This window comes from Oncorhynchus tshawytscha, unplaced genomic scaffold (genome assembly GCF_018296145.1).
Source record: "Oncorhynchus tshawytscha isolate Ot180627B unplaced genomic scaffold, Otsh_v2.0 Un_contig_3602_pilon_pilon, whole genome shotgun sequence".
Lineage (NCBI taxonomy): Eukaryota > Metazoa > Chordata > Actinopteri > Salmoniformes > Salmonidae > Oncorhynchus > Oncorhynchus tshawytscha.
The window spans coordinates 96,496-113,412 of record NW_024609728.1 but is presented as its reverse complement, the minus strand read 5'-3'; the positions used below and the strand labels follow the sequence as shown (position 1 = coordinate 113,412).

The window sequence follows — 16,917 nt, the reverse complement described above, 5'->3', positions numbered from 1 at the left end:
AAACAGAAAGGAAGTAGAAAGGACACAGAAAGGAAACAGAAAGGGAACAGAAAGGGAACAGAAGGACACAGAAGGACACAGAAAGGGAACAGAAAGGGACAGAGAGGGAACATAAAGGAAACAGAAAGGAAGTAGAAAGGAAACAGAAAGGAAGTAGAAAGGAAACAGAAAGGAAACAGAAAGGGAACAGAAAGGACACAGAAAGGAAACAGAAAGGGAACAGAAAGGGAACAGAAAGGGAACAGAAGGACACAGAAGGACACAGAAAGGGAACAGAAAGGGACAGAGAGGGAACAGAAAGGAAACAGAAAGGAAAATAAGTGAATGTAGAATGCAGGGAGAGCACTCCTGAGATGTTATATTTTATTTAACATTGCCCCATTAAGTCAGAAGTAGCAGTGTTGTAGATCATAATAACCACCTCATAAATCATGTAGAGACAGTCCTGTTGGAATCAATAGAGAGAATCAGCCCTATTGGAAACAAGAGAGAATCAGAGAAGATTACAATTTGGGAGACCTTGGATGTTTGTGTAGGGTGGCCTCTTGACAAGATCGTGAAATAGTGAGTTGGTTTAACAACAAATAGAAGTGATTCCTCAGAGGAGAGGAGAGGAGGGAGGGAGGGACAGTTTCACACAGTATTACATCTATTACACTACTTCTTTATTTTGGAAAGCACTCAAATGGCACCCTATTCCCTACATTCCTATAGGGCTCTGGTCAAAAGTAGTGCACTATCTCTGGTCAAAAGTAGTGCACTATTTAGGAAATAGGGTGTCATTTGGGACAGTAACTTGTTGTCTCTGAGGGTATACTTTGGTGTGCTACAGTATGATAAAGGACTATCATATTCCCCTCCTAGTATACACCCCTCTCATCTGTCAACACTACTCTGATGTTGGACAGGATTCCTCCTCTCATCTGTCAACACTATGTTGTTGGACAGGATTCCTCCTCTCATCAGTCAACACTAGACTGTTGTTGGACAGGATTCCTCCTCTCATCAGTCAACACTACTCTGATGTTGGACAGGATTCCTCCTCTCATCAGTCAACACTACTCTGATGTTGGACAGGATTCCTCCTCTCATCAGTCAACACTACTCTGTTGTTGGACAGGATTCCTCCTCTCATCAGTCAACACTAGACTGTTGTTGGACAGGATTCCTCCTCTCATCAGTCAACACTAGACTGTTGTTGGACAGGAGTCCTCCTCTCATCAGTCAACACTAGACTGTTGTTGGACAGGATTCCTCCTCTCATCAGTCAACACTACTCTGATGTTGGACAGGATTCCTCCTCTCATCAGTCAACACTACTCTGTTGTTGGACAGGATTCCTCCTCTCATCAGTCAACACTAGACTGTTGTTGGACAGGATTCATCCTCTCATCAGTCAACACTAGACTGTTGTTGGACAGGATTCCTCCTCTCATCAGTCAACACTACTCTGTTGTTGGACAGGATTCCTCCTCTCATCAGTCAACACTACTCTGTTGTTGGACATGATTACCTCTGTCACCTGTCTGCATCAGTCATCTGTCAACACTACTGTGTTGTTGGACATGATTACCTCTGTCATCTGTCTGCATCAGTCATCTGTCAACACTACTGTGTTGTTGGACAGGATTACCCCTGTCATCTGTCTTCAACAGTCATCTGTCAACACTACTGTGTTTTTGGACAGGATTACCCCAGTCATCTGTCAACACTACTGTGTTGTTGGACAGGATTACCCCATTACCACTAGTATCATTTATTCAACGACACATTCAATCAGTTAAAACCCTATTTTAATAGGTATTGAATTAGTTTTTTAATTAAGTAGAATGCCCTGCATACTATCTCAGTTAATTCACTGCATCATTAAGGTTACCAGTTTAGCTTATTTTTTAACCTAAGTAATTGTAGTGTGCGCAGTACTCTATATATTTTGGTCTAATTCCCTGAGATCTGGATCTTCTCTGGAAAATCATTATTTTAGTATTTTTGGGGTTTACTGCCAGGGCCCAGGTCTGGTCGTACTGCTCTAGCAGGTCCAGGCTCTGCTGTAGGCCATGTGCTGTGGGTATTTACTGCCAGGGCCCAGGTCTGGCAGTACTGCTCTAGCAGGTCCAGGCTCTGCTGTAGGCCATGTGCTGTGGGTGACAGCAGGCATAGGTCATCTGCTGAAGAGCAGGCATTTAACCTCTGAACTGTGGAGACTAACACCATGAGTTGAGGATTTTTCTAGAATAGTGGCCAATTCGTTGATGTAAATATTGAAGACTGCAGGGCTTTTGCAACCCTGGCGAAGGCTCCGCCCCCTGGTTAAAGAATGATGTTATTTTCTTGCCAGTTTTGATGCTGCACATATTGGCAGTAGACATTGATTTAATTATGTCATGTTTTACCCCCTACACCACTTTCAATAACTTTGTAGAACAGTCCTGTATGCCAAATAGAATCAAATGCTTTTTGGAAGTCGATAAAGCAAGAATACATTTTAGTATTATTTTGGTGGACATGTTAATCTATCAGGGTGTGTAGGGTGTAAATATGGTCAGTCGTGTGATGTTTTGGTATTATTTTGGTGTAAATATGTTCAGTCATGTGATGTTTTGGTATTATTTTGGTGTAAATATGGTCAGTCGTGTGATGTTTTGGTATTATTTTGGTGTAAATATGGTCAGTCGTGTGATGTTTTGGTATTATTTTGGTGTAAATATGGTCAGTCGTGTGATGTTTTGGTATTATTTTGGTGTAAATATGGTCAGTCGTGTGATGTTTTGGTATTATTTTGGTGTAAATATGGTCAGTCGTGTGATGTTTTGGTATTATTTTGTTACTGCTGCCCTGTTACTACTGCCCTTATTTTGTTACTACTGCCCTGTTACTGCTGACCTGTTACTACTGCCCTGTTACAACTGCCCTGTTACTACTGCCCTGTTACTACTGCCCTGTTACTACTCACCTGTTACTGCTGCCCTGTTACTACTGACCTGTTACTACTGCCCTGTTACTACTGCCCTGTTACTGCTGCCCTGTTACTGCTGCCCTGTTACTACTGCCCTGTTACAGCTGCCCTGTTACTACTGCCCTGTTACTACTGCCCTGTTACTGCTGACCTGTTACTACTGCCCTGTTACTGCTGCCCTGTTACTACTGCCCTGTTACTACTGCCCTGTTACTACTGACCTGTTACTGCTGCCCTGTCACTACTGACCTGTTACTGCTGCCCTGTTACTGCTGCCCTGTTACTGCTGCCCTGTTACTGCTGCCCTGTTACTACTGACCTGTTACTACTGCCCTGTTACTACTGCACTGTTACTACTGCACTGTTACTACTGCCCTGTTACTACTGCCCTGTTACTGCTGATGAATGAAAATGATTTGTTACTCTGTTTCAGACACATAGAGAACTGGACAGGACTGCAGACTCTGAGAGACGTGGACATGGAGCTGTACACTGGACTACAGAGGCTGTAAGTGTTGATACAACAGGGTAGCATCCCAAGTGTTACCCTATTCCCTATAAATTGCACTACTTTAGAGCCCTATGGCACCCGATTCCCTATATAGTGCACTACTTTAGACCAGGGCTCTATGACACCCTATTCCCTATATAGTGCACTACTTTAGACCAGGGCCCTATGACACCCTATTCCCTATATAGTGCACTACTTTAGACCAGGGCTCTATGGCACCCTATTCCCTATATAGTGCACTACTTTAGACCAGGGCCCTATGACACCCTATTCCCTATATAGTGCACTACTTTAGACCAGAACCCTACGGAGCCCTATTCCCTATAAATTGCACTACTTTAGAGCCCTATGGCACCCGATTCCCTATATAGTGCACTACTTTAGACCAGAGCCCTATGCCACCCTATCCCCTATATAGTGCACTACTTTAGACCAGAGCCCGACGGCACCCTATTCCCTATATAGTGCACTACTTTACACCAGGGCCCTATGGCACCCGATTCCCCTATATAATCCACTACTTTTGACTTTGAAGTAGTGACCTATGTTTAGCAATACAGCCATAGGCAGCTGTCTAAAGAAAGGCTAAGCTATGGGAATATAGGCAGCTGTCTAAATAAAGGCTAAGCTATGGGAATATAGGCAGCTGTCTGAAGAAAGGCTAAGTTATGGGAATATAGGCAGCTGTCTAAAGAAAGGCTAAGCTATGGGAATATAGGCAGCTGTCTAAAGAAAGGCTAAGTTATGGGAATATAGGCAGCTGTCTAAAGAAAGGCTAAGTTATGGGAATATAGGCAGCTGTCTAAAGAAAGGCTAAGCTATGGGAATATAGGCAGCTGTCTAAAGAAAGGCTAAGTTATGGGAATATAGGCAGCTGTCTAAAGAAAGGCTAAGCTATGGGAATATAGACAGCTGTCTGAAGAAAGGCTAAGCAGCTGTCTAAAGAAAGGCTAAGCTATGGGAATATAGACAGCTGTCTAAAGAAAGGCTAAACTATGGGAATATAGGCAGCTGTCTAAAGAAAGGCTAAACTATGGGAATATAGACAGCTGTCTAAAGAAAGGCTAAGCTATGGGAATATAGACAGCTGTCTAAAGAAAGGCTAAGCTATGGGAATATAGGCAGCTGTCTAAAGAAAGGCTAAGTTATGGGAATATAGACAGCTGTCTAAAGAAAGGCTAAGCTATGGGAATATTTGCTGCAAACGTGGAACTAGACCCAGAGAGCTAGCCATGGGAATGTGTCCATTATGGGGACTGGTAGAGGGGTGCTAGCCATGGGAATGTGTCCATTATGGGGACTGGTAGAGGGGGTGCTAGCCATGGGAATGTGTCCATTATGGGGACTGGTAGAGGGGGTGCTAGCCATGGGAATGTGTCCATTATGGGGACTGGTAGAGGGGGTGCTAGCCATGGGAATGTGTCCATTATGGGGACTGGTAGAGGGGGTGCTAGCCATGGGAATGTGTCCATTATGGGGACTGGTAGAGCAGCATATGCTGTTTGCACTGTAACTCTTAGAAGAACGGTGAATCAATGTGGAGGCTATAAACAGGGGACTGGTACTGAGTCAATGTGGAGGCTATATACAGGGGGTACCGGTACAGAGTCAATGTGGAGGCTATAAACAGGGCTACCGGTACTGAGTCAATGTGGAGGCTATATACAGGGGGTACCGGTACAGAGTCAATGTAGAGGCTATATACAGGTTGTACTGGTACTGAGTCAATGTGGAGGCTATATACAGGGGTACCAGTACAGAGTCAATGTGGAGGCTATAAACAGGGCTACCGGTACTGAGTCAATGTGGAGACTATATACAGGTTGTACCGGTACTGAGTCAATGTGGAGGCTATATACAGGGGGTACCGGTACAGAGGCTATATGGAGGCTATATACAGGGGTACCGGTACCGGTACTGAGTCAATGTGGAGACTATATAAAGGGGGTACCAGTACAGAGTCAATGTGGAGGTTATATACAGGGGGTACCGGTACAGAGTCAATGTGGAGGCTATATACAGGGGGTATACTGTGTCAATGTGGAGGCTATATACAGGGGGTACCGGTACTGTGTCAATGTGGAGGCTATATACAGGGGGTACCGGTACTGTGTCAATGTGGAGGCTATATACAGGGGGTACCGGTACTGAGTCAATGTGGAGGCTATATACAGGGGGTACCGGTACTGTGTCAATGTGGAGGCTATATACAGGGGGTACCAGTACAGAGTCAATGTGGAGGCTATATACAGGGGGTACCGGTACAGAGTCAATGTGGAGGCTATATACAGGGGGTACCGGTACAGAGTCAATGTGGAGGCTATATACAGGGGGTACCGGTACAGAGTCAATGTGGAGGCTATATACAGGGGGTACCGGTACTGAGTCAATGTGGAGGCTATATACAGGGGGTACCGGTACTGTGTCAATGTGGAGGCTATATACAGGGGGGTACCGGTACAGAGTCAATGTGGAGGCTATATACAGGGGGTACCAGTACAGAGTCAATGTGGAGGCTATATACAGGGGGTACCGGTACAGAGTCAATGTGGAGGCTATGTACAGGGGGTTCTTGTACTGAGTCAGTGTGCGGGGGTACAGGTTAGTCAAGGTAATTTGTACATGTAGGTAGGGGGAAGTGACTAGGCATAGATAATAAACAGCGAGTAGCAGCAGTGTACAAAACAATTGGAAAGGGGGGTCAATGTAAATTGTCCGGTTGCCATTTGATGAATTGTTCAGCAGTGTTATGGCTTGGGGGTAGAAGCTATTTGCTCTTTGCATAAATCCATGTAGATGACACACAGGCAACGGGACAGTCACCATTCACACCGCCATTGTCCATGACCAAGCTGATTATAATATGACCAAGCTGATTAAAGACCAAGCTATTATAATATGACCAAGCTGATTATAATATGACCAAGCTGATTATAATATGACCAAGCTGATTAAAGACCAAGCTGATTATAATATGACCAAGCTGATTATAATATGACCAAGCTGATTAAAGACCAAGCTATTATAATATGACCAAGCTGATTAAAGACCAATTATAATATGACCAAGCTGATTATAATATGACCAAGCTGATTATAATATGACCAAGCTGATTAAAGACCAAGCTGATTATAATATGACCAAGCTGATTATAATATGACCAAGCTGATTAAAGACCAAGCTGATTATAATGTGACCAAGCTGATTAAAGACCAAGCTGATTATAATATGACCAAGCTGATTAAAGACCAAGCTGATTAAGGACCAAGCTGATTATAATATGACCAAGCTGATTAAAGACCAAGCTGATTAAAGTCCAAGTTGATTATAATATGACCAAGCTGATTAAAGACCAAGCTGATTAAAGTCCAAGCTGATTATAATATGACCAAGCTGATTAAGACCAAGGTGATTATAATATGACCAAGCTGATTAAAGACAGAGCTGATTATAATATGACCAAGCTGATTAAAGACCAAGGTGATTATAATATGACCAAGCTGATTAAAGACAGAGCTGATTATAATATGACCAAGCTGATTATAATATGACCAAGCTGATTAAAGTCCAAGCTGATTAAAGTCCAAGCTGATTAAAGTCCAAGCTGATTAAAGACCAAGCTGATTATAATATGACCAAGCTGATTATAATATGACCAAGCTGATTAAAACATGACCACGCTGATTATAACATGACCAAGCTGATTATAATAAGACCAAGCTGATTATAATATGACCACGCTGATTAAAGACCAAGCTGATTATAAAATGACCAAGCTGATTATAATATGACCAAGCTGATTATAATATGACCAAGCTGATTAAAGACCAAGCTGATTATAATATGACCAAGCTGATTATAACATGACCAAGCTGATTATAATATGACCAAGCTGATTACAGACCAAGCTGATTATAATATGACCAAGCTGATTATAATATGACCAAGCTGATTATAATACGACCAAGCTGATTAAAGACCAAGCTGATTATAATATGATCAAGCTGATTATAATATGATCAAGCTGATTATAATATGACCAAGCTGATTATAATATGACCACGCTGATTAAAGACCAAGCTGATTATAATATGACCAAGCTGATTAAAGACCAAGCTTATTGTAATATGACCAAGCTGATTAAAGACCAAGCTGATTATAATATGACCACGCTGATTATAATAAGACCAAACTGATTATAATATTACCAAGCTGATTAAAGACCAAGCTGATTATAATAAGACCAAGCTGATTATAATATGACCAAGCTGATTATAATATGACCAAGCTGATTATAATATGACCAAGCTGATTAAAGACCAAGCTGATTATAATATGACCAAGCTGAATAAAGACCAAGCTGATTATAATAAGACCAAGCTGATTAAAGACCAAGCTGATTATAATATGACCAAGCTGATTAAAGACCAAGCTGATTATAATAAGACCAAGCTGATTATAATATGACCAAGCTGATTATAATATGACCAAGCTGATTATAATATGACCAAGCTGATTAAAGACCAAGCTGATTAAAGACCAAGCTGATTATAATATGACCAAGCTGATTATAATATGACCAAGCTGATTATAATATGACCAAGCTGATTATAATATGACCAAGCTGACTATAATATGACCAAGCTGATTAAAGACCAAGCTGATTAAAGACCCAGCTGATTAAAGACCAAGCTGATTAAAGACCAGGCTGATTATAATATGACCAAGCTGATTAAAGACCAAGCCTATTATAATATGACCAAGCTGATTATAATATGACCAAGATGATTAAAGACCAAACTGATTATAATATGACCAAGATGATTAAAGACCAAGCTGATTATAATATGACCAAGCTGATTAAAGACCAAGCTGATTATAATATGACCAAGCTGATTAAAGACCAAGCTGATTATAATATGACCAAGCTGATTATAATATGACCAAGATGATTAAAGACCAAACTGATTATAATATGACCAAGATGATTAAAGACCAAGCTGATTATAATATGACCAAGCTGATTAAAGACCAAGCTGATTATAATATGACCAAGCTGATTAAAGACCAAGCTGATTATAATATGACCAAGCTGATTATAATATGACCAAGCCGATTAAAGACCAAGCTGATTATAACATGACCAAGCTGATTATAATATGACCAAGCTGATTATAATATGACCAAGCTGATTATAATATGACCAAGCTGATTATAATATGACCAAGCTGATTATAATATGACCAAGCTGATTATAGACCAAGCTGATTATAATATGACCAAGCTGATTATAATATGACCAAGCGGATTATAATATGACCAAGCGGATTATAATATGACCAAGCTGATTAAAGACCAAGCTGATTATAATATGACCAAGCTGATTAAAGACCAAGCTGATTATAATATGACCAAGCTGATTATAATATGACCAAGCTGATTATAATATGACCAAGCTGATTATAATATGACCAAGCGGATTATAATATGACCAAGCGGATTATAATATCACCAAGCTGATTAAAGACCAAGCTGATTATAATATGACCAAGCTGATTAAAGACCAAGCTGATTATAATATGACCAAGCTGATTATAATATGACCAAGCTGATTATAATATGACCACGCTGATTAAAGACCAAGCTGATTATAATATGACCAAGCTGATTAAAGACCAAGCTTATTGTAATATGACCAAGATGATTATAATATGACCAAGCTGATTAAAGACCAAGCTGATTATAATATGAACAAGCTGATTATAATATGACCAAGCTGATTAAAGACCAAGCTGATTATAATATGACCAAGCTGATTATAATATGACCAAGCTGATTATAATATGACCAAGCTGATTATAATATGACCAAGCTGATTATAATATGACCAAGCTGATTATAATATGACCAAGCTGATTATAATATGACCAAGCTGATTATAATATGACCAAGCTGATTAAAGACCAAGCTGATTATAATATGACCAAGCTGATTAAAGACCAAGCTGATTATAATATGACCAAGCTGATTATAATATGACCAAGCTGATTAAAGACCAAGCTGATTATAATATGACCAAGCTGATTATAATATGACCAAGCTGATTATAATATGACCAAGCTGACTATAATATGACCAAGCTGACTATAATATGACCAAGCTGATTATAATATGACCAAGCTGATTATAATATGACCAAGCTGATTATAATATGACCAAGCTGATTAAAGACCAAGCTGATTATAATATGACCAAGCTGATTAAAGACCAAGCTGATTATAATATGACCAAGCTGATTATAATATGACCAAGCTGATTATAATATGACCAAGCTGATTATAATATGACCAAGCTGATTATAATATGATCAAGCTGATTATAATATGACCAAGCTGATTATAATGTGACCAAGCTGATTATAATATGACCAAGCTGATTATAATATGACCAAGCTGATTATAATATGACCAAGCTGATGATAATATGACCAAGCTGATTATAATATGACCAAGCTGATGATAATATGACCAAGCTGACTATAATATGACCAAGCTGATTATAATATGACCAAGCTGATTATAATATGACCAAGCTGATTAAAGACCAAGCTGACTATAATATGACCAAGCTGATTATAATATGACCAAGCTGATTATAATATGACCAAGCTGATTAAAGACCAAGCTGACTATAATATGACCAAGCTGATTATAATATGACCAAGCTGACTATAATATGACCAAGCTGACTATAATATGACCAAGCTGATTAAAGACCAAGCTGACTATAATATGACCAAGCTGATTATAATATGACCAAGCTGATTATAATATGACCAAGCTGACTATAATATGACCAAGCTGACTATAATATGACCAAGCTGATTATAATATGACCAAGCTGATTATAATATGACCAAGCTGATTAAAGACCAAGCTGATTATAATATGACCAAGCTGATTATAATATGACCAAGCTGATTATAATATGACCACGCTGATTATAATATGACCAAGCTGATTATAATATGACCACGCTGATTATAATATGACCAAGCTGACTATAATATGACCACGCTGATTATAATATGACCAAGCTGATTATAATATGACCAAGCTGATTATAATATGACCAAGCTGACTATAATATGACCAAGCTGATTATAATATGACCAAGCTGACTATAATATGACCAAGCTGATTATAATATGACCAAGCTGACTATAATATGACCAAGCTGATTATAATATGACCAAGCTGATTATAATATGACCAAGCTGATTATAATATGACCAAGCTGACTATAATATGACCAAGCTGATTATAATATGACCAAGCTGATTATAATATGACCAAGCTGACTATAATATGACCAAGCTGATTATAATATGACCAAGCTGACTATAATATGACCAAGCTGATTATAATATGACCAAGCTGATTATAATATGACCAAGCTGATTATAATATGACCAAGCTGATTATAATATGACCAAGCTGACTATAATATGACCAAGCTGACTATAATATGACCAAGCTGATTATAATATGACCAAGCTGACTATAATATGACCAAGCTGATTATAATATGACCAAGCTGACTATAATATGACCAAGCTGACTATAATATGACCAAGCTGACTATAATATGACCAAGCTGATTATAATATGACCAAGCTGACTATAATATGACCAAGCTGACTATAATATGACCAAGCTGACTATAATATGACCAAGCTGATGATAATATGACCAAGCTGACTATAATATGACCAAGCTGATTATAATATGACCAAGCTGATTATAATATGACCAAGCTGACTATAATATGACCAAGCTGATTATAATATGACCAAGCTGATTATAATATGACCAAGCTGATTATAATATGACCAAGCTGATTATAATATGACCAAGCTGACTATAATATGACCAAGCTGACTATAATATGACCAAGCTGATGATAATATGACCAAGCTGATTATAATATGACCAAGCTGATGATAATATGACCAAGCTGATTATAATATGACCAAGCTGATTATAATATGACCAAGCTGATTATAATATGACCAAGCTGACTATAATATGACCAAGCTGACTATAATATGACCAAGCTGATGATAATATGACCAAGCTGATTATAATATGACCAAGCTGATGATAATATGACCAAGCTGATTATAATATGACCAAGCTGATTATAATATGACCAAGCTGATTAAAGACCAAGCTGACTATAATATGACCAAGCTGATGATAATATGACCAAGCTGACTATAATATGACCAAGCTGATTATAATATGACCAAGCTGATTATAATATGACCAAGCTGACTATAATATGACCAAGCTGATTATAATATGACCAAGCTGATTATAATATGACCAAGCTGATTATAATATGACCAAGCTGATTATAATATGACCAAGCTGACTATAATATGACCAAGCTGATGATAATATGACCAAGCTGATTATAATATGACCAAGCTGATGATAATATGACCAAGCTGATTATAATATGACCAAGCTGATTATAATATGACCAAGCTGATTAAAGACCAAGCTGACTATAATATGACCAAGCTGATTATAATATGACCAAGCTGATTATAATATGACCAAGCTGATGATAACATGGGAGAACATTAGAAGACTCCTGCCTTCTGAAATCATTCAGTACTTCTTCTACTGTCTGTTTGTTCACGTGTCTTTCAGAATCATTATAAACTGCAGTCTGCACTCTATCCAGGCCCGGGCTTTCTCCCAGAACCCTCATCTACGATACATGTGAGTCTATAAATATGACCTGAACTTTGACTTCAGACAGAACGTCCTGCTGGGCCATGGGGACAGGCTACAATAAAGAGTTCAGGCTGAATGTCTGTCTCTGGGTTGGTAGAGAGGCTTCTATGACACCTACCTACACAACCACTGGCTGTATGATGCATGACATCAGTTACTGTCTCTGTGTAACACGTGTCTCAGAGTGACCCCTATGTAACCTTGTGTCTCAGAGTGACCCCTATGTCACCTTGTCCCTCAGAGTGACCCCTATGTCACCTTGTCCCTCAGAGTGACCCCTATGTAAACTTGTCTCTCAGAGTGACCCCTATGTAACCTTGTCTCTCAGTGTGACCCCTATGTAACCTTGTCTCTCAGTGTGACCCCTATATAACCTTGTCTCTCAGTGTGACCCCTATGTAACCTTGTCTCTCAGTGTGACCCCTATATAACCTTGTCTCTCAGTGTGACCCCTATATAACCTTGTCTCTCAGTGTGACCCCTATGTAACCTTGTCCCTCAGAGTGACCCCTATATAACCTTGTCTCTCAGTGTGACCCCTATGTAACCTTGTCCCTCAGAGTGACCCCTATATAACCTTGTCCCTCAGAGTGACCCCTATGTCACCTTGTGTCTCAGAGTGACCCCTATGTCACCTTGTGTCTCAGAGTGACCCCTATGTAACCTTGTCTCTCAGTGTGACCCCTATATAACCTTCTCTCAGTGTGACCCCTATGTAACCTTGTGTCTCAGAGTGACCCCTATATAACCTTGTCTCTCAGAGTGACCCCTATGTCACCTTGTGTCTCAGAGTGACCCCTATATAACCTTGTGTCTCAGAGTGACCCCTATGTCACCTTGTGTCTCAGAGTGACCCCTATATAACCTTGTCCCTCAGAGTGACCCCTATGTAACCTTGTCTCTCAGTGTGACCCCTATATAACCTTCTCTCAGTGTGACCCCTATGTAACCTTGTCCCTCAGAGTGACCCCTATATAACCTTGTCCCTCAGAGTGACCCCTATATAACCTTGTCTCTCAGAGTGACCCCTATATAACCTTGTCTCTCAGAGTGACCCCTATATAACCTTGTCTCTCAGTGTGACCCCTATGTCACCTTGTCTCTCAGTGTGACCCCTATATAACCTTGTCTCTCAGTGTGACCCCTATATAACCTTGTCTCTCAGTGTGACCCCTATATAACCTTGTCTCTCAGAGTGACCCCTATGTAACCGTGTCTGAGAACATTAGATTTGTGTTAGCTCACTGAGCCTAATTCCCAAGCTTTATCTCAGCAGCTGACACAGTCTTGTGATGTGCATGACACCCAGACTGGAACAGTTGGTGTCAACAGCACAAACAGACTATTAGAAATACCTGACTGGTACATGCCCTTTGTAGAGATATGAGGATATGCTTTTGAGACAACTGACTCAACTATATATGAGACAACTGACTCAACTATATATGAGACTACTGACTCAACTATATATGAGACTACTGACTCAACTATATATGAGACTACGGACTCAACTATATATGAGACTACTGACTCAGATATATATGAGACAACTGACTCAACTATATATGAGACTACTGACTCAACTATATATGAGACAACTGACTCAACTATATATGAGACTACTGACTCAACTATATATGAGACTACTGACTCAACTATATATGAGACTACTGACTCAACTATATATGAGACTACGGACTCAACTATATATGAGACTACTGACTCAGATATATATGAGACTACTGACTCAACTATATATGAGACAACTGACTCAACTATATATGAGACTACTGACTCAACTATATATGAGACTACTGACTCAACTATATATGAGACTACGGACTCAACTATATATGAGACTACTGACTCAGATATATATGAGACAACTGACTCAACTATATATGAGACAACTGACTCAACTGTATATGATACAACTGACTCAACTATATAAGAGACAACTGACTCAATTATATATGAGACAACTGACTCAATTATCTGAGACAACTGACTCAACTATATATGAGACAACTGACTCAACTAAATGAGACAACTGACTCACCTATATATGAGACAACTGACACACCTATATATGAGACAACTGACTCAACTTCATATGAGACAACTGACTCAACTTCATATGAGACAACTGACTCAACTTCATATGAGACAACTGACTCAACTGTACATGAGACAATTAATTTGAAACAACTATATATGAGACAACTGACTCAACTTCATATGAGACAACTGACTCAACTATATATGAGACAACTGACTCAACTATATATGAGACAACTGACTCAACTATATATGAGACAACTGACTCAACTATATATGAGACAACTGACTCAACTATATATGAGACAACTGACTCAACTATATGTGAGACAACTGACTCAACTATATATGAGACAACGGACTCAGCTATATATGAGACAACTGACTCAACTTCATTTGAGACAACTGACTCAACTATATATGAGACAACTGACTCAACTTCATTTGAGACAACTGACTCAACTTCATTTGAGACAACTGACTCAACTTCATTTGAGACAACTGACTCAACTTCATTTGAGACAACTGACTCAACTTCATTTGAGACAACTGACTCAACTTCATATGAGACAAACTATTGTTTTGGCAAGTCGGTTAGGACATCTACTTTGTGCATGACACAAGTAATTTGTCCAACAATTGTTTACAGACAGATTATTTCACTTATAATTCACTGTATCACAATTCCAGTGGGTCAGAAGTTTACATACACTAAGCTGACTGCCTTTAAACAGTTTGGAATATTCCAGAAAATGATGTCATGGCTTTAGAAGCTTCTGATAGGCTAATTGACATCATTTGAGTCAATTGGAGGTGTACCTGTGGATATATTTCAAGGCCTACCTTCAAACTCAGTGCCTCTTTGCTTGACATCATGGGAAAATCAAAAGAAATCAGCCAAGTCCTCAGAATGTTTTTTGTAGACCTCCACAAGTCTGGTTCATCCTTGGGAGCAATTTCCAAACACCTGAAGGTACCACGTTCATCTGTACAAACACCATGGGACCACGCAGCCATCATAACGCTCAGGAAGGAGACGCGTTCTGTCACCGAGAGAATAATGTACCTTGGTGCGAGAAGTGCAAATCAATCTTGGAACAACAAACAGCAAAAGCCCTTGTGAAGATGCTGGAGGAAACAGGTACAAAAGCATCTATATCCACAGCAAAACGAGGCCTATATTGACATAACCTGAAAGGCCGCTCAGCAAGGAAGAAGCCACTGCTCCAAAACCGCCATAAAAAAGCCAGACTTTGGTTTGCAACTGCACATGGGGACAAAGATCATACTGCACATGGGGACAAAGATCATACTGCACATGGGGACAAAGATCATACTGCACATGGGGACAAAGATCATACTGCACATGGGGACAAAGATCATACTGCACATGGGGACAAAGATCATACTGCACATGGGGACAAAGATCATACTGCACATGGGGACAAAGATCATACTGCACATGGTGACAAAGATCATACTGCACATGGAGACAAAGATCATACTGCACATGGGGACAAAGATCATACTGCACATGGGGACAAAGATCATACTGCACATGGGGACAAAGATCATACTTCTTGGAGAAATGTCCTCCGGCCTGATGAAACAAAAATATAACTATTTGGCCATAATGACCATCGTTATGTTTGGATGAAAAACGGGGATGCTTGCAAGCCGAAGAACACCTTCCCAACCATGAAGCACGGGATGGCAGCATCATGTTGTGGGGGTGCTCTGCTGCAGGAGGGACTGGTGTACTCCACAAAATAGGTGGCATCATGAGGATGGAAAATGATGTGGATATATTGAAGCCACATCTCAAGACATCAGTCAGGAAGTTGTAGCATGGTCGCAAATGGGTCTTCCTAATGGACAATGACCCCAAGCATACTTCTAAAGTTGTGGCAAAATGGCTTAAGGACAGCAAAGTCAAGATACTGGAGTAGCCATCACAAAGCCCTGACCTCAATCCTATAGAAAATTTGTGGGCAGAACTGAAAAAGCATGTGCGAGCAAGGAGCCCTACAAACCTGACTCAGTTACACCAGCTCTGTCAGGAGGAATGTGCCAAAATGCACCCAACTTATTGTGGGAAAGTTGTGGAAGGCTACCCGAAACGTTTAAACGACTTGCCAAAACTATAGTTTGTTAAAACTGAGTTTTAATGACTCCAACTTATGGCTTGGAGACAGAGAGAGTTGAGTCTGTATGTTGGGAGCAGCCTCTCCATGTTAGTGATGGCTGTTAACAGTCTGATGGATTGGAGACAGAGAGAGTTGAGTCTGTATGTTGGGAGCAGCCTCTCCATGTTAGTGATGGCTGTTAACAGTCTGATGGATTGGAGACAGAGAGAGTTGAGTCTGTATGTTGGCAGCAGCCTCTCCATGTTAGTGATGGCTGTTTAACAGTCTGATGGCTTGGAGACAGAGAGAGTTGAGTCTGTATGTTGGGAGCAGCCTCTCCATGTTAGTGATGGCTGTTAACAGTCTGATGGATTGGAGACAGAGAGAGTTGAGTCTGTATGTTGGGAGCAGCCTCTCCATGTTAGTGATGGCTGTTTAACAGTCTGATGGATTGGAGAC

At 40.0% G+C, this 16,917-nt stretch overlaps 1 protein-coding gene across 1 annotated transcript in view; it reads left to right on the top strand.

Moving 5' to 3' along the window:
- Positions 1-16,917, top strand: part of LOC121845658 (NT-3 growth factor receptor-like) — a 110,326-nt gene that overhangs the window by 30,441 nt on the left and 62,968 nt on the right. Inside the window, exons 2-3 of the mRNA XM_042317330.1 lie at positions 3,390-3,464; positions 12,188-12,259. Coding sequence (XP_042173264.1) covers positions 3,390-3,464; positions 12,188-12,259 — 147 coding nt within the window. The remainder of the gene's footprint in view (positions 1-3,389; positions 3,465-12,187; positions 12,260-16,917) is intronic.